General features: G+C 36.0%; 3 protein-coding genes across 4 annotated transcripts in view; 1 reads left to right on the top strand and 2 right to left on the bottom strand.

Moving 5' to 3' along the window:
- Positions 1-1,655, bottom strand: part of LOC117334313 (protein SMG5-like) — a 70,131-nt gene extending 68,476 nt beyond the window's left edge. The window contains 2 exon segments of the mRNA XM_033893840.1: positions 171-269; positions 1,454-1,655. Of these exon segments, the coding sequence (XP_033749731.1) occupies positions 171-269; positions 1,454-1,521 (167 nt within the window). The 5' untranslated portion in view covers positions 1,522-1,655.
- Positions 1,656-10,442: 8,787 nt separating this feature from the next.
- LOC117334311 (mesenchyme-specific cell surface glycoprotein-like) lies at positions 10,443-24,584 on the top strand. 2 transcript variants are annotated; one of them, XM_033893838.1, is made up of 11 exons: positions 10,443-10,467; positions 10,898-11,090; positions 11,620-11,859; positions 16,203-16,392; positions 16,668-16,806; positions 17,763-17,877; positions 19,782-19,961; positions 21,268-21,339; positions 23,191-23,441; positions 23,741-23,967; positions 24,364-24,584. In XM_033893838.1, exons 2-11 carry the CDS (start codon positions 10,904-10,906, stop codon positions 24,485-24,487), a joined length of 1,725 nt encoding a protein of 574 aa, XP_033749729.1. In that variant the 5' UTR covers positions 10,443-10,467; positions 10,898-10,903; the 3' UTR covers positions 24,488-24,584. The 2 variants fall into 2 exon arrangements, with proteins under 2 accessions (XP_033749729.1, XP_033749728.1); XM_033893837.1 differs by lacking the exon at positions 10,443-10,467 and having other exon boundaries at positions 10,833-11,090.
- LOC117334312 lies at positions 24,488-27,508 on the bottom strand. The gene is made up of 6 exons (XM_033893839.1): positions 27,387-27,508; positions 26,987-27,160; positions 26,400-26,493; positions 25,702-25,884; positions 24,852-25,107; positions 24,488-24,702 (listed from the first exon to the last, which is right to left on the bottom strand). The coding sequence occupies exons 2-5, from the start codon at positions 27,122-27,124 to the stop codon at positions 24,929-24,931; spliced, it is 594 nt and encodes a 197-aa protein (XP_033749730.1). The 5' UTR covers positions 27,125-27,160; positions 27,387-27,508; the 3' UTR covers positions 24,488-24,702; positions 24,852-24,928.
- Between the last annotated feature and the right edge of the window lie 445 nt (positions 27,509-27,953).

Below are 27,953 nucleotides of genomic sequence, written 5' to 3'. Positions count from 1 at the left end.
ATGTATTGTCATTATGTACAATCTTGTACATAAGACACCAAAAAGTGTGCATTACTGCTAACTGGTCATTTGTCTGATAAAAGTGACAGTACTAGTGTAGTCACTGAAACGTCACACTTAATACACTGGTGACCAGTCTACTCATGCATATTTTGGCTTAGAACACTTACTTGTTTCGTAGTCCCACAGCATCTTGAGTAAACACCTCCCTATAGGCCTTCCTTTGCTTTAAAACCTCATCAAGTCGCTTTATCGCATCCACAGCAGCCCTGAAAAAGCAAAAGCTATACTGTACTATATTAACCCACTCAATATATAACCCATCAACTCAGACTTTTAAATTTAAAATATATCTTTAAGAAAAGTTAGTGATAACTTCTCCTAATCAAATTAGTTGGAAGTGCATTAGATTACAGAGGTATATGTTCTAAGAATTTAGTAAATTGGTGATGATGTGTGGTAGTGATTACACTCGTAAAAACAATAAAGTATTCATCCAAAATCATGATTAACTTATGAATATAAAAAACTTATTTAATATAAAGTACTTAGATTCAATTGGGAAGCCATAAACAAAACAATGTTTGCTAATAAATGTGAAGTGGAATTGGACTGGACTAAGCACTAGTGGCCAGGCCTAGGTGACCCAAATGGTAAGAGTGCCTGCTTAGAGTTCGGAGGTTTCGGGTTTGAATCCCAGTCTGATCACTGCATTTTTCTCTCTGCAGTTGTATTTGGCCAACTAAATGCCCATGGAGGTGTTATAAGGCCTTGTGCGTGTCTTAACTCTAGCATACAAATGGAAGAGCTACCAATCATTAGTCCACAGTAGCATACTGTATGGCAGGTATTATATAATATAACTGATGAATGGGGCACAGCAATATCTCAGACAGTTATATTAACCAAGTAACCTCAGGTAAAGATCCGAAGAGTGTGTCGGTTTGTGTTTCTCAGGATGCTAAGAAAGGAGCCAGTCTGTGCTATCACAAAAATGCAGTTTACACAAATTTAGCAACCAACACATTGTAATAAACAACTGACAACTTTGAATCTCATATTGAAGGTTTTTTTAAATAATAATATTGAACACGACAAACTATGATTATGGTAACTATGGTGTAATATGTAAATGACCAAATCTGTTGAATCAAGAATAGGAGGTTCCATCAATGAACAACTTTTATACTACTAAAACTAGCAGCAATCACATATAAACACAGGCCTTATCAATTTTTGCTGCTAATTTTAGTTGTTTTATCTTATCTTCATTGACAGAACGTTCGATTCCTTTCAAACACTAAACGTATTAATCTGGTTGTATGATGTAAGACACAGAGATGCATGGATCTATCACAGTTATTCTTAAAATATATTCGTTACATCTCATCCTAATAATATTGCGGATGCAGTTTCAACTCAAAACATTGGGAATGGTCATATCGACTCGCACCTGTACACCCGTTTGGCTTTATCGACGTCCGGTTTATTTTCATTACTGCTTTCGTGTGTTTTCTTCATCTCTCTCGCGAGGTAAAGAGTAAGAAAGACGACTCATGCCATCGAATTGTTGCCTTCTATCTACTAATAACATTTACCGAAGTACCACTTTCTTATTTCCAATGCCATGTTTTTTTCTGTTCGATTTATGAGGAGTTATCATCCTGATACACCACATAGTCTAGATGACATCCGAACAACACACTGAAAGACGGGAGATAACTCCGAAACAAATTGCTGCAAACCACCAATGAATGAGAAAAAATATAAAACGTCACATTAACCAGGGACTTATGATAAGACATTAGCTATGTCCTTGCATTAACTTTTTGAGACAGGGTAACATTGATAACATTGATATGAACACGATTTTTTTTAAACAAATACATCGTATTTCTTTTGTCTACTTCAAGGTAAACAATTATTTAAAATTAATTTTTTAATTTCGTGTATTTCTAATATTTCTTTTAACAGAGACCGTTTATTAAGTTAAGTTAAGTCAGTTTATTTCCAGTACAGGACCAATTAAGATCCTCTACACCGGAATCAAATAATTAATAGTGACAACAGTTCAATTTCTATAGAATTTCTGGTTTGTAATTATATTCATATAACTTTTGAGACATATATCTCTGTTATATTTCTGTTATATTTCTGTACTATACAATCGATTGAATGACTGTTATCTAATTGTTCAGTCCATCCATCTAAAACTTCTGGTTTGAAAAGAATGAGTTTTGAATCATGTGTTCAGTTTCGTCGTATACTTTCCAATAATTGCACCCGTTAAAAAGGATCAGCTAAGTGCCTTTTCATTTTAAAGCGATGCTAATTTCACGTGTATAATTACGCGTGAAACATTACAATTTTGTCAATAGAATGTACCTGTATGGTAGGTCTCGACCAATAAGAAAATGACAAAAAAAAAAAAAAAAAAATCACAACCTTGTAACAAATCCTATTAATTTCCGAGAATTAAAGGCCGATTTTCTTTCTCTGTAGTGGATTATTTACATGACCATGTATTTCATGGCAATTTCACATATTGGATATATATGTATGTGACAATATTAAATAGTCTTGTTGGACATATTTGGGTCTGAAGTGTTTAAAGAAATATCTGAAGTACAGTTCCCATATACCAGGCTGTAGAAGGTGACAGCTTATTGCAAAACTACAATCCGAGATATGAATTAAAAGACCGCACAAATATTACAGTTTAAATGTAGACCTATCGACTTTTTATATCGGTCTGGTGTAGATATTTTTCCAGACCTCCTTGTCCTGGAGAAACTCATTTATAGAGAAGTCGGATGTAATCTTCTTGTCCTAGAGAAACTCATTCATAGAGAAGTCGGATTTATTCTTCTTGTACTGGAGAGACTCATTCATAGAGAAGTCGGATTTATTCTTCTTGTCCCGGAGAGGCTCATCATGGAGTAGGGTATTTTTCTTGTCCCGGAGAAACTCATCATAGAGCAGAGAAACTGGGATATTTTTCTTGTCCTTGAGAGACTCATCATAGAGAAGCCGGGTGTAATCGTCTTGTCCTGGTGAGACTCAGTATAGAGTAGAGAAGCCAGATGCATTTGGAGGCACTCATTTGTGGAGTAGCTAGTGTAATTAAGTAATTAACTCCATCGTTATATACGCGGCTAATGGTGGTATTAAAGTGACATACATGAAGATGATCAAGCTCTGTGGAGGTGAAGTTCCGACATACACTGCTCGACTTAACGTGCGGGAACAGGACTTTGAACAAGATATGGATCCTAGCTTCTGGCCTGAAAATGTGCTCGTTCGTGAATTGGAGCATCGTGATCGCTTTCATGGAAAGTCGCGTCAAAATAAGCAATCATCATGGTACTGAGACCAACATACCAGAGTCGGATATGCTTATTGTTTGTAATGGTAACTCTACTTACCTGGAACATACGGGGTATAATGTACGGGACCCCGATGTTATCGATGCTCTTGAACGATACAGACATTGCCGTTATCACGGAGCATTGGCTTCTTCCGGAGCAAATTAATTTTCTTAATAGCATTGATCACCATTTCAAAGTCTTTGGAGTTTGTGATAGTCGCATACCGATAGAACCCGAAAATAGGACAAGTAGTCGTGGCTTCGATGGAATTGCTATTCTATGGAGAAGCGGAATAAATGTATCGCCTATGCTGGACGAAGGGAATGATAGAGTTATTTGCTGTTCCGTTGAACGTCGTGATAAATCGTATGTATTTTTAATAGGTGTGATAATGCCATCTACAAATATCTCTATACGGTCATATATAGATTCTTTAAAATGCATCTCTGACATTTATGAACGTTATTCCGAACAAGGTCATGTAATTGTCCTTGGTGATTTTAACGCTCAAACTGGCCGATCATTTGGGTCCAGAAACCATTGTAAAGCAAACGACAGGGGAATCGTGCTACAGAATTTTATGCATGAGCGAAACTTGGTTTCTGTAAATTCGCAGTCGTGGACCGATGGCGGGACATCTACGTTTGTCTCCAAAGATGGTCATGAATCTCTAATAGGCCATATCTTGATTGAAAATTGCAAAGTTGATTGTGTGCAGGAATGTTCTATTCTAGACGACCACTACCTAAATGTGTCTGATCATTTGCCAGTGCGAATGCGTTATACACTTCCCGACATCATTCCTTACCATAAATGTAGTATTTATTCCGTCAACTGGAAGAAGTGCACGCCAAATCAAAAGTCAGACTACGCAAAACGTATTAGCGAGAAAATTTGTCAAAAACACACCTTTCTGTCAGCGTTCAAAGATATCCACTACCTCGAGAAACACTTCAAATCTATAGTTAATTGCATGCATGAGGCTGCACAAGAAACGCTTCCAAAGAAACGATACCGAGCATATATCAAGCCTTATTGGAACTATAATCAAGTGAAAGTTCTGCATAAAGCGATGCGTGAAAAACGCCCCGTATGGCTTGGAGAAGGTAGACCACGTGGGATGGAATTTCACTCATATCGGCAATACAAAGAGCAAAAACGTGCTTTTAGGAAAGAGCTCGATAACGCGAGGCAGCAGTACGAACAAAACCAGCTTCATGAGCTGCAGGTAGCAGCAGAGGTAGATTCTGCAACATTTTACAAGACAGCTCGGGCTCGAAAAATCAAAGGCCATGAAACATCAGACTGAGAATTGATGGCAAGGTATCTCGTGACCCGATTGTAAATAGACAGGCATGGACTGATCACTACAGTAAACTAGCGAGTCCTACCCTAAAACCTTATTTTGATAGCACGCATAAACACCTGATAGACTCTGCCGTCAGTAACATTCACGCTCAGAGTTATCATAATGAGAACACGATATGCCGAGATGACATTACGGAACTAGAAATAATGAACGCTCTAAAAACTATGAAAAACGACAAAGCTGGAGGACATGATCATGTGGTAGTAGAGCAAATTCGATATGGAGGTACGCACCTGATTCTGATTAAAACACTAGTCTCCTTATACAATATTATCCTCGAAGTCGAAGACTATCCACCTTGTTTTAAGCACGGAATCGTGATCTCCTTATTTAAAGGTGGAAAGAAAGATAAACTGGATAAAAACAACTATCGAGATATCACACTAACCGCAGTGTTACAAAAGTTGTTAGAAAAAACTGTTTTTGAAAGGATATTAAATTTCTGCACTAAAAGTGACTTTCCACATCGGTTACAACAAGGTTTTAGGCCAAAATGCGGAAGTATTACTGCTGCATTTACAGTAAAGGAAGCTATATGCCACCATTTTGAACGCGATACGAGAGTCTACGCAGCATTTCTAGACAACGCAAAGGCATTCAATAGTGTCTGGATAAACGGCCTCCTTTTCAAGATATACAATATGGGTCTCAATGGTAAAATTTGGCGTATTATCTCGAATTCATTCAACGACGTAACCTCGTGTGTTCTATATGAGGGGAAAACGAGAAATCCATACAAGGTCAAGCAAGGGGTCGCTCAAGGTCGAACATTGTCTTCGTGGTTCTTCCTAGTAATGATCAATGATCTCATTCATAAACTAGATTCATCTAACTTCGGTCTTCACGTTCACGATCTACATTTACCATGTGTATTCTTAGCCGATGATACCCTACTTATGGACTGCTCTACTGGTAATTTACAGAACCTCTTAGACGTAGTGTTCGAATTCTCTTGCAAATGGCGCTTGAGCTATAATCCCACAAAGAGCTCACTAATGATGTTTCACAGGGGTAGCAGAAAGCGATTTCCACAGACTGAATGTAGATTAGCAGGACAACCAATCCAGTGGGTCACCACCAAAGAGTACGCAGGAGTAAGTTTTTCTGCAAATCTACACTGTGACAAAAACATAAAGTTGTCGTGTGCCAAGGGAAGACAACTACTCAATTCTTTGATTAGTGTTGGCATCAGTGGAGGAATGAACCCACTGACAAGCTGTAAGCTAGTAAAATCTATGGTCCAGTCACGAATTCTCTATGGATCGGAACTCTGGGCTAATCCAACACAACAATCTCGCCAGGAGCTCGACATTGTACAACGGTATGCCGCACGGAGGTGCCAGGGTTTCGAGCAAACGTCTCCTTCTTTAGTTACAACGCGCGCCATCGGGCTATTAGACATATACGCCGAGGTTGAACGTAGAAAACTCATGCTTTTCAATAAGCTCTGTTCGGCAAGTAACAATTTTTCTTCACGATTAGATTGTGCTCCTTTGTATTCGGTGATATAATTATGAAATCAGAAAGTTTTGTTCACGATATATTCATCATTGCGCAAAAATTCAACATCGCATCTTTGTTGCTGGATTATGTGTTCGATGGTTTTTGTCCTTCGCGAACAGCCTGGAAGAATTTTTGCAGAAATACAGTCAAAGTGTTATACTATAAAAGCTGGCAAGACGCCATGGTATCTTCTGAAAGACTACATACATACAATTCAATTCATTGTACTGAAGGTCCTAACCCACTGTGGCTATTAAGTCTGGAGTACCCGAAATATATGTGGAAGCTTGGTGAACTTGTAAAATTATCATACCGTCATGAAAAAAATACGATGTTATGTAAACTATGTAAGAGGCAATCTGTCAATATAACGGTTCATTTTCTAGTCCAGTGTCCGTCACTGTTCAAAAGTCGCGATACATTGTTAGAGTTTTTAGTAAACGTTTTAGACGTCTCTGATTACGTAAAATTTGATCACTTACCAGAAGAAAGACAATGTCAGTTCATACTGGGAAGTTATATGATATGATATTTGCTTGGACCGCGAAAAGTAGGCTTTGATGATGATGAATGTTGTGGATCTGGTGCCTGCAATGATTTCAGAAATGAACACTCTTCTATGATTATGTATATACTTTGTTATTTTGATTTGATTTAAACAAATGGCATGATTGATGTAAATTTCTAACCAGAGGAAATAAAGAATGTATGTCTGTCTGTCTGTCTGTCTGTCTGTCTCAGGCTTGATGCTGTAGAAGGTGACAGATTATTGCAAAACTACAATCCGAGATATGAATTAAAAGACCGCACAAATATTACAGTTTAAATGTAGACCTATCGACTTTTTATATCGGTCTGGAGTAGATATTTTTCCAGACTTCCTTGTCCTGGAGAAACTCATTCATAGAGAAGTCGGGTTTAATCTTCTTGTCCTTGAGAAACTCATCAGAGAGAAGTCGGATTTATTCTTCTTGTCCTGGAGAGACTCATTCATAGAGAAGTCGGATTTAATCTTCTTGTCCTTGAGAAACTCATCAGAGAGAAGTCGGGTTTAATATTCTTGTCCCGGAGAGACTCATCATAGAGCAGAGAAACTGGGATATTTTTCTTGTCCTTGAGAAACTCATCATAGAGCAGAGAAACTGGGGTATTTTTCTTGTCCTGGAGAGACTCATCATAGAGCAGAGAAACTGGGGTATTTTTCTTGTCCTGGAGAGACTCATCATAGAGCAGAGAAACTGGGGTATTTTTCTTGTCCTGGAGAAACTCATCATAGAGTATGGAAGCCGAGTGTCATCTTCTTGTCCTTGAGAAACTCATTCATAGAGAAGTCGGGTTTAATCTTCTTGTCCCGGAGAGACTCATCATGGAGTAGGGTATTTTTCTTGTCCTGGAGAAACTCATCATAGAGCAGAGAAACTGGGATATTTTTCTTGTCCTTGAGGGACTCGTCATAGAGCAAATAAACTTGTGTATTTCTCTTGTCCCGGAGAAACTCATTTATAGAGTAGAGAGGCTATGGTATTTGTCTTGTCCTTGAGAGACTCACCGTAGAGCAGAGAAACTGTGGGTATTTTTCTTGTCCCGGAGAAACTCCCCATGGAGCAGAGAAGCCGAGTGTAATCTTCTTGTCCTGATGAGGCTCATTATAGAGTAGAGAAGCCAGATGCCTTTGGAGGCACTTATTTGTGGAGTAGCTGGTGTAATTAATTTTACTTGCTCGGAATAGATTCATTTAGAGAGAGGTTGGTAATATTCTTGTTATGAAGACTCATTCCTGGAAAAGCTGACGATATTCTTCTTGTCCGACAGAGACTTATATGTGGATAAGCTTAGGATATTCTTCTTGACTGAGATACTCATTTCTGGAGAAGTTTACGATATTCCTTTTGTTCGAGAGAGACGTGTATGTGGATAAGCTAGAATATTGACAGATATACTCATTTGTCGAAAAAATGAAGGTATTCTTCTTGCTCAGAAGATTCATCTGTGGAGAAGCTTGGGATATTCTTCTTGATCGGGAGACTCATTAGTGTAGAAGGATTTGTAGTCTTTTTCGGGGGAGACGCACGAGTTGAGAAGTATCACTGGAGGTTGGCTGTTACCTGAATATACTTTGCAAAAAACACTCATGGGGCTCACTTCCAAGACAGATGAAATTTTATGCAGAAAGACACATTGATCCGTATCAGTGAAATGAAGTACAGTTACTTGCTTTCTAGAATATTTTCAGGACTCCGCTAAAATGTGCTTAATACAGCTAAATATTTCAGCTTATGTAACTGTGAATTCTAGTGATACAGAATAGTGTGGGGACTTACCCTTTACGTCATCTGTTAATTCTAGTGATTATAGGTTGATCAAAGTATTACCTGCCTCATCAAGATATCCTGCTACAGGTGATTCTCTGTTGTTCTGAGATACTTACAGAATGTAAGAGAGAGTTGATGTTTAGATAGAGATTGTATGTTTAGATAGAGATTGTATGTTTAGATAGAGAGTTTATGTTTAGATAGAGATTGTATGTTTAGATAGAGATTGTATGTTTAGATAGAGATTGTATGTTTAGATAGAGAGTTTATGTTTAGATAGAGATTGTATGTTTAGATAGAGATTGTAAGTTTAGATAGAGATTGTATGTTTAGATAGAGAGTTTATGTTTAGATAGAGATTGTATGTTTAGATAGAGATTGTATGTTTAGATAAAGATTGTATGTTTAGATAGAGAGTTTATGTTTAGATAGAGATTGTATGTTTAGATAGAGATTGTATGTTTAGATAGAGATTGTATGTTTAGATAGAGAGTTGATGTTTAGATAGAGATTGTATGTTTAGATAGAGAGTTAATGTTTAGATAGAGATTGTATGTTTAGATAGAGATTGTATGTTTAGATAGAGATTGTATTTTGTTTAGATAGAGATTGTATGATTAGATAGAGATTGTATGTTTAGATATAGAGTTGATGTTTAGATAGAGATTGTATGTTTAGATAGAGATTGTATGTTTAGATAGAGAGTTTATGTTTAGATAGAGATTGTATGTTTAGATAGAGATTGTAAGTTTAGATAGAGATTGTATGTTTAGATAGAGAGTTTATGTTTAGATAGAGATTGTATGTTTAGATAGAGATTGTATGTTTAGATAGAGATTGTATGTTTAGATAGAGAGTTTATGTTTAGATAGAGATTGTATGTTTAGATAGAGATTGTATGTTTAGATAGAGAGTTGATGTTTAGATAGAGATTGTATGTTTAGATAGAGATTGTATGTTTAGATAGAGAGTTAATGTTTAGATAGAGATTGTATGTTTAGATAGAGATTGTATGTTTAGATAGAGATTGTATTTTGTTTAGATAGAGATTGTATGATTAGATAGAGATTGTATGTTTAGATATAGAGTTGATGTTTAGATAGAGATTGTATGTTTAGATAGAGATTGTATGTTTAGATAGAGATTGTATGTTTAGAGATTGTATGTTTAGATAGAGATTGTATGTTTAGATAGAGAGTTGATGTTTAGAGATTGTATGTTTAGATAGAGATTATATGTTTAGATAGAGAGTTAATGTTTAGATAGAGATTGTATGTTTAGATAGAGATTGTATGTTTAGATAGAGATTGTATGTTTAGATAGAGAGTTGATGTTTAGATAGAGATTGTATGTTTAGATGGAGAGTTTATGTTTAGATAGAGAGTTGATGTTTAGATATAAAATTTATGTTTAGAAAGAGCTCATGTTAATATAGAGAGTTGATGTTTAGATAGAGAGTTGATGTTTAGATAGAGAGTTGATGTTTATATAGAATGTTGATGTTTATATAGAATGTTGATGTTTAGATATAAAATTTATGTTTAGAAAGAGTTCATGTTAATATAGAGAGTTGATGTTTAGATAGAGAGTTGATGTTTATGAAGGGCAAACTTGTTATTTCTTCAACATGTCTTTTGACCTTTAGATATGAATATCATCAATGTGAAAATAAGACGAAAAAGCTTTAGAAACAAATGGCATTGTTTTCACCTTGGGCACGGAATTTCATTGTTCGAAATTTAGGAAACAGAACTATGTCAGACGAACCATAGGTAGATTTAAGTGACAGGTCTGTAGTAAGTTATACAATACCACACAATCTCTTCTTATCAGTATTTCCTTATCAACATTAAGTCCAACATAACACACTGAAAGGTCACCATAATCTCTCTTTGGTGCTGTATACGTGACAAAGGTGAGCGATTAATGTTCTGTATATATTGATATTATATTTCTAAAAGAATCTTTCAGATGCGATTGATGATAGAGGTGTATTTTCTTCTTACAAGATACCACAGGAACTCACAAAGGAAATCAAATCGAATTTGATTAATATTTATAAATATTTATGTTTGTTCGTCAGCATATGCTGAAAGTACATCTATGAACAAAAATATGTTTAAAGGAACCTTTCATTTGTTTGTCCCTTTACAATGGTTTCAACTATAGCCATCACATAAGTAATGTACATCTCTGACATTACAGTGGGAGAGTTCACTTCTTTATTAGATATCCATGTTTTGACAAAAATGTGATCGTATCATATTTTTGTGTGGTAAAAACAAACAAAAAACAAAGATATCATGATATTTATGTTTACGGTAGTGAAATGTTCTCCCTTTAAGGTTACAATGGCGCCTACTTCTGTTCTGATATTGGTATGTGTGTTTGGTGGGACTTTGGCCAATTACTACCTCAAACCACTGTCGTACACTAAACTTCCGACCAAGGTAACGCCATCGGAAACCTTTCAATTATTTGGTGGAACGGCTGAGGAGGGAGCATATGATCCGAAAAAGAAAATGCTCTATGTTGTGGGTAAGCGTGCAATTATGAATGCAGCTTCACCATGCAGTTGTTTCGTTCAGCTATGCTTTGAGCTACAGGAGTTGAGATTTAGGGGAATCTAGATTGGTTTTAACATAATGTAAAACTGTTGAAGGGAATAGACATCATTTCCCAGTACGTAGACCCTTCACGTTTAGCCATCTATGTTTATTTGACTCTATTTGCGATTCCTTTGATGATTACAGAGGAGCGACAACTAAGTTCATGGTTGGTCAAATCAAAGTACCAGATCAAACTATAATCTTGTTGTTTTATCCACAATATATAGCTGATCGTGCCTTCGATTTTGTCATGACATATCCAGGTGTGCTCAGAGCGAATGAAACGTAACCCTTTGAAATTCGACATTGTCTCTGTGGCAGTATCTCCCTGATATAAGAATCGGTGTATCAAACAGAACATCAAAATGTGTTAGTCATGTGACTAGTTTTCTTCATGAGAAACGTCTATTTCCATAGAAATATTTGAAAGGAATTAATTCAAATTGTTTTACTTGCAGGAGAAACGTCAAGATTAATTCATATCCTCGACATATCCGACCCTGCCAACCCCGTCCGTGCTCTAACGCACCAGTTCACAGCAGCTGATGGGATACCACGTGACATTGCTATATGTGGAGATGAGATCGCCGTTGCAGTGACCTCTGGTGTCAGGGACGTGTACGAGGGCCATATATATTTCTTCAAAACGTTCACCAAGGGTGATAGTTTCCTACAAGCCGATGGAACTCATCTCCCAGGTAAAACGTGATTATTATTACATTTACATTACAGACATCATTTCCAAGTGTCAGTTTAAAAATAATCAAACGTTCTATTAAAAGCTGAGGAAATTGTGGTATTCTCAAGCTTAAAAACTTTGCGTAATTTTCATGTTTGTTGTTGCGTGTGACGTATGTTTATAATAGGTATTTTCTATTGAAAAAAATCATTCTTGTTGTAAAGATGCATGGAACAAAAGTGGTATGTAACATAGTATTTGCATGACGAGGCATATACTGTAAAAGATAATATGATTTTTTGCAGTTTTATCAAAACTTAATAGTGTGTTTCAGCGGAGTAAAATGGACGTAGATTTTTGTTCTACTAATTTTATTTTCAAGGTTTCTACTCCTCAGCATTTCTTATTTTATCGTTGAAAATATCGGAAATTTGAACCCCTGGAAAATATCTATCATTACAGTATATACATCTAGAGAAGTGATATCGCTAGTGTGGATAAAGGCATTGTGTGATGTTCGAGACAAAACGTCATCTGTGTGATGTTCGAGACAAACCGTCATTTGTGTAATGTTATAGACAAACCGTCATTTGTGTAATGTTCGAGACAAATTGTCATTTGTGTAATTTTCGAGACAAATTATCATTTGTGTAATGTTCGAGACAAAATTGTCATTTTGTGTAATTTTCAAGACAAATCGTCATTTGTGTAATGTTCTAGACAAAATTGTCATTTGTGTAATTTTCGAGACAAATTGTCATTTGTGTAATGTTCGAGACAAAACGTCTTTTGTGTAATAATTTATGTAATGATCGAGACAAAACGTCTTTTGTGTAATATTAGAGACAAACCGTCAGTTGTGTAATGTTCGACACAAATTAAATCGTCATTTGTGTAATGTTTGAGACAAACCGTCATTTGTGTAATTTTCGAGACAAATCGTCATTTGTGTAATGTTCTAGACAAATTATCATACGTGTAATGTTCGAGACAAAATTGTCATTTGTGTAATGTTCTAGACAAATTATCATACGTGTAATGTTCGAGACAAAATTGTCATTTGTGTAGTGTTCGAGACAAAATTGTCATTTGTGTAATGTTCGAGACAAATTGTCATTTGTGTAATGTTCGAGACAAAATTGTCATTTGTGTAGTGTTCGGGACAAAGTTGTCATTTGTGTAGTGTTCGAGACAAATCGCCATGTGTCCAATTACAGGCAGTAAGCAATTGCGTGGTATAATAATAGATTAGTTATAGTGACCATGTAATTGATTAGTTACAGAGACCATGTGATTGATTAGTTATATAGACCATGTAATTGATTAGTTATAGAGACCATGTAATTGATTAGTTATAGTGACCATGTAATTGATTAGTTATATAGACCATGTAATTGATTAGTTATAGTGACCATGTGATTGATTAGTTATAGTGACCATGTAATTGATTAGTTATAGTGACCATGTAATTGATTAGTTATATAGACCATGTAATTGATTAGTTATAGTGACCATGTAATTGATTAGTTATAGTGACCATGTAATTGATTAGTTATAGTGACCATGTAATTGATTAGTTATATAGACCATGTAATTGATTAGTTATAGTGACCATGTACTTGATTAGTTATAGTGACCATGTAACTGATTAGTTATAGTGACCATGTAATTGATTAGTTATAGAGACCATGTAATTGATTAGTTATATAGACCATGTAATTGATTAGTTATAGTGACCATGTAATTGATTAGTTATATAGACCATGTAATTGATTAGTTATAGAGACCATGTAATTGATTAGTTAAAGTGACCATGTCATTGATTAGTTATAGTGACCATGTAATTGATTAGTTATAGTGACCATGTCATTGATTAGTTATAGTGACCATGTAATTGATTAGTTATAGTGACCATGTAATTGATTAGTTATAGAGACCATGTAATTGATTAGTTATAGTGACCATGTAATTGATTAGTTATAGTGACCATGTAATTGATTAGTTATAGATACCATGTAACTGATTAGTTATAGTGACCATGTAACTGATTAGTTATAGTGACCATGTAATTGATTAGTTATAGTGACCATGTAATTGATTAGTTATAGATACCATGTAACTGATTAGTTATATAGACCATGTAATTGATTAGTTATAGTGACCATGTAATTGATTAGTTATAGTGACAATGTAATTGATTAGTTATAGTCACCATGTAATTGATTAGTTATATAGACCATGTAATTGATTAGTTATAGTGACCATGTAATTGATTAGTTATAGAGACCTTGTGATTGATTAGTTATGTTGACAATGTAATTGATTAGTTATAGTGACCATGTAATTGATTAGTTATATAGAGACCATGTAATTGATTAGTTATAGTGACTATGTAATTGATTAGTTATATAGAGACCATGTAATTGATTAGTTATGTTGACAATGTAATTGATTAGTTATAGAGACCAAGTAATTGATTAGTTATATAGACCGTGTAATTGATTAGTTATAGTGACCATGTAATTGATTAGTTATATAGACCGTGTGATTGATTAGTTATAGTGACCATGTAAAAGATTAGTTATAGAGACAATGTAATTGATTAGTTATAGTGACCACGTAATTGATTAGTTATAGAGACCATGTAATTAATAAGTTATAGTGACCATGTAATTGATTAGTTATATAGACCATGTAATTGATTAGTTATAGTGACCATGTAATTGATTAGTTATAGAGACCATGTAATTGATTAGTTATAGAGACCATGTAATTGATTAGTTATAGTGACCATGTATTTGATTAGTTATAGTGACCATGTAATTGATTAGTTATAGTGACCATGTAATTGATTAGTTATAGTGACCATGTAATTGATTAGTTATAGTGACCATGTAATTGATTAGTTATATAGACCATGTAATTGATTAGTTATATAGACCATGTAATTGATTAGTTACAGAGACCATGTAACTGATTAGTTATAGAGACCATGTAAATGATTAGTTATAGTGACCATGTAATTGATTAGTTATAGTGACCATGTAATTGATTAGTTATAGTGACCATGTAATTGATTAGTTATAGTGACCCTGTAATTGATTAGTTATATAAACCATGTAATTGATTAGTTATAGTGACCATGTAATTGATTAGTTATATAGACCATGTAATTGATTAGTTATAGAGACCATGTAATTGATTAGTTATAGTCACCATGTAATTGATTAGTTATATACATGTAGACCATGTAATTGATTAGTTATATAGACCTTGTGATTGATTAGTTATAGTGACCACGTAATTGATTAGTTATAGAGACCATGTAATTGATGAGTTTATTATTAGTTAATAATGCAATGATTATAGATGTATTTCAAGAGAAAGAGTCTTCTGAATGATAATTTCGCTTAGATAATTTGCACTATTCTATGAAAAGTATCAAATAACATTTTCATATTGTTACCAATTAAATATGGAGCATCCACCTTTAAAAAATATGTTATCACTGCAACTTTGTTCATACATTCTAATAATCGATGAAGGAAGGTGGTTGACTGCCATGGCTTTCGATTGAATAAATAAATTAGAAGCAAACGCAATACTCATTTGCATACATGTATTGCGTCTTTCTATTTCAAAATCAATAAAATCGGGGACGAAATAGAAATAATAGATACATTCAAATGTGTAAATTGAGATCCTTGAAAAAGTATAAGGAGAACAAGGCCGGATGTTCTTTCAGAAAATCAACGTAAATCGAAATTTGCATATGTATGATTGAACAACAGTCAGTGTTATTCTTTGGAGGTAATTCAGATTAGTGTCCATAGTCCCTTTATTGATTAAGCTTGTTTGTTTTACGGTGTTTAACGTCGCCGCAAAGCCATGTTCATATCCGAACGGGTGTTAAGGAGACGTAAAGAATCTAGATATGAAACGTGTAATTATTCCTAGATCTAATTATTCCTAGATCTGATTATTCCTAGATCTATAACAAACAAACATGTACATTTGTATATTAACTATAAACGAAGACAATCATTTGATACTATTATTGTGTGTTTTTGTATGATTACTAGTGCATTTACTTCATTGTATGATGTGACAGAGACACTAAAACATGTTGTTTCAGAAGATTATAGGTGTCGTCTGCTTGAGCGATTCTTCTTACCTCAAAAGCAAAGTTTGCAGAGAAGGTAAATAGATATCGTCTGCTTTATCGACGACACCAGCCCTAAAAATCAAAACCTACTAGTTATATTGGACTGGTGTAGTGGCAACGAATTCATAAGACACATTAACGGGTGTCAAAACGTTAGTCTAAATTACGTAGTATACTAACGAACTATTCCTCTTCAGTGGGGGTATTTCCCGATATGTTGACCTACACTCCGGATTGTGGTGTGCTCTTGGTGGCCAATGAAGGGAGACCTGGCCGTGACATCACTAATAAATTTGTAGATCCCAAGGGCTCTGTTCACATCATACGCACAGAAAGGACGGGCAGTCCATCGGAGAAAATAGCAGGTTTTGAAAGCTTCAATTCTCGGTAAGAAAGTGCTTTGCATATTTTGAAGTCATGCGACTCCATGTAACTGATATGTTTTAGACATCATGCAGGATCTTTGAGCATTAGTACGGTTTCATGAATACGGGCATGGTGGCTTTTCACAACAACTCCTTATTAAATGCAGTAGAGTAAAATTTCGCACTTCCTAGGGACAAACGCTTAACAGTTTGATAAGGTTTTCGATTACTTTAAAGGTCAGGTTTATCAGATGGCGGTTATGAAATATAAATTGGAATGACATGTAATTTTTACAGGTATGACATCCGTATACCAGCGCGTTACGTACCTTCCAACACCTGGCCCCTTCCTAACCCCGTATCTGTCGCGCAGGGCCTGGAGCCAGAGTACATAGCAGTCACAGCTGACTCTAGATACGCCTACATCACCCTACAGGTATGTTCACATCGCTCTCCTCTTCTTTGTCAGCTTCAGTATTAACGATGTAATAATAAGTTGACATTTATCCATGGAGCAGTGTCAGTATTTAATCGACTCTTTAACATATCTTATATAATATACATAAACATATATATTTCATTTTGTCATTTTAAGGGAAGTTCTTTAAAAATGCACAATGTACATGCATGCATGTATATGTAATTTGCTAAAGAGCAATACTCATGTTTACCATTGAAATTTTGGAGTTGATCAGTTTTAAAAAATGAAAAAAAAAATCATTGTTTGTGTGGTTTTTTGTTTTGCTTTTTGTTTTTAAATCTAATAAACATTTGATAAATGTAAAACATTATAGGTAAAATAAATTTCACTTGAATGACGATATTTTTCACTTGTGTTTCGATCGAGATTGTATCATTGTCGTTAATAATACAGGTATTCAACATGATGTATCCTCTAAGGTTAAAACTTTATTTTATAAGTTTATAACTCCAAGATCCTGCTTATCTCGAAGTAAACAATTCAGTTTCTATGCAGTTACCTCGACATCCTCAATACGTCAGTGGTTACGATCACATACGGTGAAAAACCACTGAAATATCGAAAATGCTACCTCGAATACTCTGGATAACTCGAAGCTTTTTTACCAAACTGATATCGGGATAACGAAGTTCGACTTTTCTTGCGTAAAATAACCCAAATATGTGTTAATACAACTCTGTACACTTAATGAGAAATTATATACTTTGCAAATTAGGTATCCTTAGAGACATTGAGGAATTTCTTAAATACATTACAGAGCAATACTACTAGATCACGTGGTACTAGTAATGTACAACTGTTTTGATTAGATACAATATAGATTGTATACCAATCCGTATTCACCATGAAGTCATTTATCAACTCTAAAATATTCACTGTTGCTGGTATCTGTTTTCATTTTTCATTAACAGGAAAATAATGCCGTTGCTAAACTGTCCCTGTCTGATGGAGTGATAAGTGATCTATGGCCTTTAACCAAGAAAGAATGGAAGGACATCGGGATTGACTCCACAGATAGAGATGGAGGTTTGTAGGCAGTATAACGTAGGATTGACTCCACATATAGAGATGGAGGTTTGTAGGCAGTATAACGTAGGATTGACTCCACATATAGAGATGGAGGTTTGTAGGCAGTATAACGTAGGATTGACTCCACGGATAGAGATGGAGGTTTGTAGGCAATATAACGTAGGATTGACTCCACAGATAAAGATGGAGGTTTGTAGGCAGTATAATGTAGGATTGACTCCACAGATAGAGATGAAGGTTTGTAGGCAGTATAACGTAGGATTGACTCCACAGATAGAGATGGAGGTTTGTAGGCAGTATAACGTAGAATTGACTCCTCAGATAGAGATGGAGGTTTGTAGGCAGTATAACGTAGGATTGACTCCACGGATAGAGATGGAGGTTTGTAGGCAGTATAACGTAGGATTGACTCCACAGATAGAGATGGAGGTTTGTAGGTAGTATAACGTAGGATTGACTCCACAGATAGAGATGGAGGTTTGTAGGCAGTATAACGTAGGATTGACTCCACAGATAGAGATGGAAGTTTGTAGGTAGTATAACGTAGGATTGACTTCACAGATAGAGATGGAGTTTTGTAGGCAGTATAACGTAGGATTGACTCCACAGATAGAGATGGAGCTTTGTAGGCAGTATAACGTAGGATTGACTCCACAGATAGAGATGGAGGTTTGTAGGCAGTATAACGTAGAATTGACTCCTCAGATAGAGATGGAGGTTTGTAGGCAGTATAACGTATGATTGACTCCACAGATAGAGATGGAGGTTTGTCGGCAGTATAACGTAGGACTGACTCCTCAGATAGAGATGGAGGTTTGTAGGCAGTATAACGTAGGATTGACTCCACAGATAGAGATGGAGGTTGTAGGCAGTATAACGTAGGATTCACTCCACAGATAGAGATGGATGTTTGTAGGCAGTATAACGTAGGATTGACTCCACAGATAGAGATGAGGTTTGTAGGCAGTATAACGTAGGATTGACTCCACAGATAGAGATGGAGGTTTGTAGGCAGTATAACGTAGGATTGTCTCCACAGATAGAGATGGAGGTTTGTAGGCAGTATAACGTAGAATTGACTCCACAGATAGAGATGGAGGTTTGTAGGCAGTATAACGTAGAATTGACTCCTCAGATAGAGATGGAGGTTTGTAGGCAGTATAACGTAGGATTGACTCCACAGATAGAGATGGAGGTTTGTAGGCAGTATAACGTAGGATTGACTCCACAGATAGAGATGGAGGTTTGTAGGCAGTATAACGTAGGATTGTCTCCACAGATAGAGATGGAGGTTTGTAGGCAGTATAACGTAGGATTGACTCCACAGATAGAGATGGAGGTTTGTAGGCAGTATAACGTAGGATTGACTCCACAGATAGAGATGGAGGTTTGTAGGCAGTATAACGTAGGATTGTCTCCACAGATAGGGATGGAGGTTTGTAGGCAGTATAACGTAGGATTGACTCAACAGATAGAGATGAGGTTTGTAGGCAGTATAGCGAAGGCTTTCCTTCACCAGTAGTATAGCTCATGTATCTCATTAGCTGCGCTCCCGTAGGCTGTAAAACATAGCAGTATGGGCAGCAGCTCATTCAAGGCTATGGTGACTATTACAAAAAGGTCAACGCCTAGGTCAAGAAAAGTAATAAAACCTGGAAATGAAAGAGATACTCTTACATCAGCGTCATTATAATATATGCTTCGTAAAACAAACTAAATCATTATAACAGAAATCATTGAACGCTATTTTACCATATTACATTCTCATTTCTGACATCATTGTGTACGAACGAATTTGCACGCAAAACATGTATTTTTGTATTTACTGTACAAAGCAGATGTCACGTTATATTTTTCAATATCATAAACACTACCAACGTCACTTTCCGCATACCCTCTAGGTATCCATCTACGGCAATATCCATGGGTAAGTCTCCAACAGCCGGATATAGCTAAGACGTACACTGTTGGAAGAAAGACGTATTTGTTTACTGCCAACGAGGGCGCCACGACATCATATACAAGCAGTGTGCATGGTTTTACCTGGGCTGATAATGCCAAGTCGGATGCTCTTGTTAGAGGTATGTAACATTAACGAAACACAATCAAGTCGTCCAATATGTCGGTCATCATTGTCTGTAGTCCATTCCGTAGTTACCATAACGGGACAAACCAATCATATAAATAATAATCATTATCGAATTGATATTAAAATAATAACAATTGAAGACTATTGGTCGCAATTTTTAAAAATGCAACAAAAATGGGAAAAAATCTTCCCAATGGATTTTGATCTATAAAATAATGAGTGAATGGGTAAAAAAACAAAACACAAGAAAAAATAACGAATAAACAGCATACAGTGGTTTTATGTAATGTTATGTAATTGGACAGTGACATTCTACTTGTATGAACAACAAACCAAGCTCTCGTCAAACGAGCAAGTGTCTCGTCATGAGTAATGCACATGCGTTGGTTAGATATACTCCTAAATTGTGTACTATATCAGCAAAAAGGTGGAACACTTGGAATGTCGAAAGTGGGGGATGAGCTTCTATTAAGAATCTAAGTTCGATCTGACTAAAAATATCAATTGCACACAATCTTCAGTAACGTACCTTGGTTTAGAATCCTCAATTAAGATATCAACACGTGGTATTCTTTGTCGTGAAACAATGATTTAAAGATCAGAAAATGGACCAAAATCAACAGTGGAACGGAAGTAGGATACATATTTTAGAGCGAGTTTGCAACGGGTAATCTGATTAGTCGACAGCTCTGTAAACAATACTAACTTTAATTGTCGACCAATCAGACTGTCCGCTTTAAAACAGCTCGAAGGAGGATCGCCTACTTTTGTTCCACAGTCGATGTATCTTACGATCTTCAAGTGTTACACCTAGTTGATATAGTAGGGGTATGGACTATACATACTAACCAGATGCAGCGTATAAGATCATAACTTTAGAGTAATTGCATATATCACACCGATTTTGATTATATTCTATTGATCCTATAATATTTACTGCTGGAGCATTACACGTGCTTTATTGATATACTTTATATACTTTCGGAACTTGTGTTCAATATAATTCAGCTGAGTAATAATGACACGGAAAGCAAACAGACAAAAACTGACATCGGTAAAGGTGAGATAAAATGTAATAGAACATTCCATGTTTTCAGATGAATAACAGTTGTATTTCATTTCATGGGGTTGACACTATTTTTTCACTCGCATTCGTGAAAGATATCAAAGTGTCCACCCCACGAAACAACCGTTATACATCAAGTAACAAGGAATAGTCTTCTATGTTCATTCACATCAAGTTTTAATTGGAAAAGTTGACTGTCGAAATGAATATTGTTTTAATTTGTTTTCTTCAGCGAAGAAATTCGACGAAATGAGTATAAACAATTCAACATTTTATGCAGATTTATTACTGGAAAACATGGCAGGTAAGCTAAAACATTGTTTTGAATCACATTGATTCGAATTCGTTGCTTTGTACAACTTTGGCAATTTCATTTAAGAATATATTAAAACTCCATCATTCCAATGTGTAAACAAATCCGAATCGACATGAACACGCTGTTCATTCCACATACAGCTATGGCCCAGTTTGACATACTATAGTGATGTAATTAGAGCTCAACATGTCATGGTACGGGAACATTCCATGAAGTTTCCAGAGCATCCAAAGCATTCGAGTTAATAATGTAGTTAGTTAAGAATATATATGGGTTAAACGAGGACAGGTTACATTATATTTCACTATTGTATCTTTAAATAGAGACACACTTATATTGTATATACTCTAGATCACTTGATCGCGGATAACCCTGACTTTACTTGCCTGTTACATGTCATCGGGCTTTTCAGTTAGGCTTGAGGACCTCTCTGAGCCATTTTGTTAAAGAGCTTCTGATTGTATTTATCAATCTTTAACATCTCTTCCACTCTGATCACTGTCATGCCTCGATCCAAACAAAAGGAAGTCATTTTCCAGGAAGTGCTGACGGTGGTACACTGTATGGTTGCGAACATTATAATACTAAATATATTATAAAAAAAAACACATACACAACAACGGCCAAGATGCAGTATAACAAGGAAGGAATCACAAAGATTTAATTTTTGGTTGACAGTAGTTATTTTGGTGGCTAGACTTCCAAACATACTACAATGGTATAAGCTAACATAATGGAACAAACTATGTTTTTCACGTATTCTTTATTGGGTTTATATCTAAAAACAAAGAGCTTATGAGGGTAGGGCAGGGGGAGACTTTGCCAAGTCCCTCAGTTTTTTTGTTTTTGTTTTGTTATTTTTTCTTTTCATACTTGTATGCATCGATTTGTTTTTGCGTAGCAAATCTGTTGACCATGTCGCTGGTAATACCCCCTGAAGTTGAAATTCAGAACACTACAAATTCTTCAGCATCATACGTATTGTTTACCTGCAAGGCACGTTGATTTATTTATAAATGGTGGCCCCAGTTTATAATATACACACACCCGTGTTTCATTATTTATCAAATAATTCAATATTCAGAAAATACCAAATTATTAAAAGGGGTCAGTTCCTCTCTAAAGCCATCCTTCCCTTTAGTGGGACCCTAGTAAACCTGACGAGTAGAAGGAGAAACGGCAGTATGGCGGGGTTCTCTGTACATTTACTCTATCTATTACTAAATTCCTTTTCATTTCTAGTCATATGGGTGTCTTTTGTACAAGTCTTTACGTCCAGGAGTTACCTGAGTGTTATCATCATCATACTCATGTGATACGTGTTTTATGACATAGATGGTAAACCGATGTTCGGTGCTGTTTGAATCATTAGTGCCTTGTCAAAAAAAATATTCTTGGCAGATTCGCATATATTAATTTTACATGTACTTTCATTATGTATTTGTTATTTTATGGAATACTATCGTAAGTGTTTGGTAGAATTTCTGGTGAATGTCCAGAAAACTGTGAAAACACTATTAGCCTCTTTGTTTTTTGTCAGACATGAACTCTATTAGTATCTGTCACGCGAACGTTGATTGGATAATGTCGACGGACAACAGCGAATCGAATTCAGTGTAATATAATATATTAACTACCAAAAGAGTGGAATAATTAAAAACAAAAACCAGCATATGCAAGCCGTCGAAATGCAAAAATGAATTCCAGGTGGTATGAATGGCGTTTTTATCTCTTTATTTCTATATTAAGAACGTTCGTATAGAAGTTTAATCAATCATATCTAATATCAACGTATGCTTCTTCTGTTCCTGACTGATTTTAATTGTTTGGTGTTCACAGGTTACCTGACCGTAAGTAACATCGACTCATTAAATTTGTTCTCCGATAAGCTTGGACAAGTTACACACTTCGGTGGTCGAGGATTCTCTATCTGGGACACGTCTGATATGAGTCTTGTTTGGGACAGTAAGGATGAGATCGAGAAACACATGGAAGTCCTCATGTACAATGTATTCAACACCGATGTTGTGTCGTCTACCATCACATACACATCACCAGAGAATCTTCGGGACTCGACATCTGACCTCCAGGTAGGACTCACCAGTAACTCCCTGTCCGACTCGTGGCCTTGTGATCAAAATCCGTCTACCATTCAACAATGATGTAGATGTAGACGTCGTCTGGAAAACATGTCTACCGTTACATGTTGTTTTCGTACAATGTTTTTGATACAATGTTAAATATCCCCTTTACCATTTCTTTCCTTATTGAACAGCACACATAATTTATAACTAAGCTGTAGAATCTAATAAGTGATATTTTAATATAAGTAGTGTCTGATGGTTGACGACCTTATGATTTACTTTGAGAATCGTTTGGTGTTTGACAGGGTCCGAAACTGAACGGGATGGACTTGCTGGTACAACAGAATGGTTCCGATTTCCTGCTGGTCGGAAGTGAGACTGTGGGCGCCCTCTTCCTCTATACGATCAATTCCACAAGTGGTGCACCAGTTCCGAGATTCGAGAGCGCCCATCGCGCTGGCCGAACTGATTTTGTCTGGAAGGAATTATACGATATGGACGAGGCAGGAGACGCCTATATATCCGCAATAGGGTAAAAGTGACGTCAATACAGTTAAATCACATTTTTTTTGTAACATATAAATGTCATAGCATTAGAGACTTATTTAAAAAACAAAAACAAAAAAAAACCCCAAAAAACTGGAATTACTATCTGTCACTTAATTCATCTTTTATCTAAAAACACAAAGTCGATGGCTTTACAATCCAACCCGCATTGTTTGGAAAGAACAAAAGATGAATTAGTCTAATTTAATATATTGCTATGTACATGTACTAGATACATCTTCGTGCAAAATTATCAACATTGATTTCCGTTGCCAAAAGAAAAAGAAGAAGAAAAGAAAAAATAGAAAGTCGCTGATCAATTCAATGGTATTGTGATTGTTATTTCAGTATAATTCGTAAAATTTGCTGCCATTTCTTTTAGGTTGATTTCTCCCGCTGACAGTCCCACTAATAACGTGATGGCTTACGTAATAAGTGCCGTATCTGGTAGTGTGTCACTGTACAGCGTAGAGCAACACCCTAATCCCGACTTCATCTTCGGATAACAAGTACACAGACCATGGCAAGTACACAGACCATGGCTAACAACGTTTTCTTCCTGTTTGGTTACATGTATTTATTCGAATAAAGACTGATACCTTCGGTCACGTGTTCAGATTCATACTTCCGTTTACGAGTTCAGCTTCATACTTCCGTTCACGTGTTCAGCGTCATATATTCAGTCATGAGTTCAGCACCACTGTGCTTTGCTTGCTTTCTACTGCAATAAGAAAACATATTCTTAATGAAAGAAATGGATGTCAAAAAAAAAACATATTGATGATTTAATGATTGCAATGGATTACTATATTACAATAATCACGCACAGCCTGCGAAGTTCTGATAATAAATAAAATGCCGTTTAAGTACCTTTACAAAGAGGACAGGTTGACTCCACGTTTGGACGTTCTTCTTCCGGTATTTCGGCATTGACATACATATAGCCTTTATTTGCATGGCAATTTCGATCCACACTTTTGCTCTGGCATCTTCCGTAACGTCACTTCCGGTTCCTGGTCTGTCGATGATTGTGATTCACAAGATGATGACGTGGAAATGCTGTCCTTGCTCGAGTTGTCAGAGTCGGATTCTAATTTACGATAATTTTGCAGTGGATTATGCCGCACTGTAAAATATAATAGTTTAAATGACCTTAGACGGATGGCACTATGTACTGATACAGAATTACTACACTTCCTATTTGGAATGCATAGCATCGGCAGGCGGAAGTTTTGTTGGATGTATAAACATATTTAAGAAAAACTTTTGCTTCATCATGTTTGCATTGCCTGCATCATCCCACGTATTACACTAGGAGAATGTTGTGAAATAGAGCCGTGGCCTTATCATAAGGATATGCAAACTCCTTTCGCCCAATTACCAGTTTCCAAATAGCCACACTCGTGTCCCTGAACACACCATGGCGTCGCCGTTACATGGTTTCTAATATTCTAATTTATTTCCGCGTTTCGAAAAGACCGAGGATGAGTGGTACTTTTTAGAATGAGATAGGCTGTTGAACGCTGACATTTTGAGGTTGCTGCACGCTAACATTTTGTTTTATTATACTGATTGTCATTCATTTTCAGGAACTTCCTAAGAGGGAAAAATGTGAAATATGACAATCTTGTCCTCGCACCAGAATACATCTTAAACTCGAAATATGTATACCGTGTACATATATATATAGAAAATTAGGACGAAAATAAAGATGCGATACCTAACATATTCATTCCGTTCTTCCTCCTAGAGGGTGGATATGTACAGCGTTTCTGAGCTGCGGATAAACACTGGTTTATTTCCTCTTCCTTGTCCGCTTTTACGGGGTCAAATAGATTCGTCATGCTTAGCGACGTACGTCGGCAGTACAGCACGCGGCGGTGCTTGAAGCACAGATCTTCGTCTGTCGTCGGCAGAACGGAAAATGTTAAAGAAAAATGGCAAATTGTGCAAATATAGCAGAGAAACAAACGAAAAAAATGCAAGTACAGTACAGATAGTGCCTAAACAATTGCTGTGCCTTTCAGACGGGTTAATATCGAGTTATTTCCCGAGAACTCTCTTGTATGTGCACGTGAGGTGTGTCATTAAAGGATTATTGATAAAGTTTATTGTTTTATCTCGAAAGTACGAAATTAGCGTCCTGAGCTTTCGACAAAATCTGATCAGTTTTCAAGTAGGTCTACCATTTAGAAGCCATGGACTCCATAATTAATAAAGATACCTACAGTGTACATAATATTAATGAACTAAGTCTCTTTCAGTAAGAAAACACCAAGAGCCGAGGACTGTACCTTAAGTATTAAGTACAGGTATCTGTTAATATTGTGATAAAATCATGAAAATATGCAATTGGACCGCCTTGTGGCTGACTTATACAATGTACAAGTTTCAGTCAAACGTGGCGTCCGTCTGTACCTCGCCATGTCCGTCCGTCCGCCTGGCCCGCTCCTTTGTTAGTCTCTCCTATGTGGGATTTTACTTCCTCGTGTTCAAATGTGGTTAGCTCAATCTGCATGTAAAACGAATATAACTCACTAAAATTAGATTCTGTTTTATTGCTGTCCGTTAAGGTTTTTTTTCAATTTTCTGATGAATATTTTTTATTGTGGATTTTCAGGAGAAATATTTTCTGAAATGAGTATGAACCAATACGGACCACAAGAGCCTGGATGGGATTACTTATCTATTAATATGCTACCATGATTGTCAGTAGGCGTAATAAAATTCCCTTTCTTAAACAATGCTTGTTAACTAAATAGGAACTGATGTTTCCAAATCAATAAATAGTGGTTGATTTATTGAATAGGGACCCTAACATTTCTTGAATAAAAAAACTACATTTTAATAGCGACATATATTTTTGCATATTATTTTGATTCCTTCAATAAAAAAGCAAAACAATAATATCTTAACGCTTACCTTACTATCCGAGGGAACATTTGTATTTAAATTATCAAACGAAAAAGAGCATGCGGTATGGGGATATCAGAGTGTGTAATTACCGACTGGTTGTCATTCTTGGCGTGATGATCCAGGGACTCGTTCGTGAATGGCTGATAACTGACACGTGGTGGACTAGAGTTGTCGTCCTTTTCTTCCTCAACACAACAACAATATAACACGTACCGACGAACAGACATCTCCAAAGGATGAACGATATTGTTTTCAAATCATTTCTGAAATAAACGTATATAGTATAATTCTATAGCAGTGGTAATGATCCCTATCTGTTTAGAACAACCGCCTAGATGTCAATGGGTCTTAGTCCGAGTTTCCTCCGACTCTGGAGTGATGTGACGAATAAGTGGCAAGACCGAGTAACTGACATCCCATTCAAACTAAGGTATGCCAGCTAGTCACTAAAATTATGCACGAGCTAAATCAACTTTGTAAAGTACTTACGCCAGCAATCTATCTGAAACATTCACTGTATTGCAAGAAGATGCCGGGAATACAAAATTCGAAGAAACCGGAAATGGATAAACAGGAACAAACTTAACACGTGATAGAACGTCATCATCTATGACGTCATAATGTGTCAATTGTATTATCTCCCTTGAGAAACATGGTTTCTCGCACTAGGCTAACATGAATGCGAGTGTTCGTGCGAAAGTACACATCAAAATAAAACTGTTACTATATCTACACATGTGTTAGCGGGCTGGAATTAGATTAAATGTGCTAATATACCCAACGCGATAATTACTCCGAGTAATACTGAAGCACTTATCATCAGTTTTATATAATGACAGATTTAAATAGATCATAAAAATACATTATCAAAGCTTTGTTTAGACTACTGACGCTGTACATGCTCTGTCATGGTTTATTTTGAACTGGGTAGATTTCCAGTTGTATATACCTAGCATTGTAATTTAATTTAGTATTAGTTTAAGCTATCAAATACTAAGAGCTGTAGTATGAAATCTGCTTACGAGGAACTTATGTATATGTCAAAATGGAGTAATG

This window comes from Pecten maximus, chromosome 9 (genome assembly GCF_902652985.1).
Source record: "Pecten maximus chromosome 9, xPecMax1.1, whole genome shotgun sequence".
NCBI lineage: Eukaryota > Metazoa > Mollusca > Bivalvia > Pectinida > Pectinidae > Pecten > Pecten maximus.
This window is presented reverse-complemented; position numbering and strand designations above follow the sequence as displayed.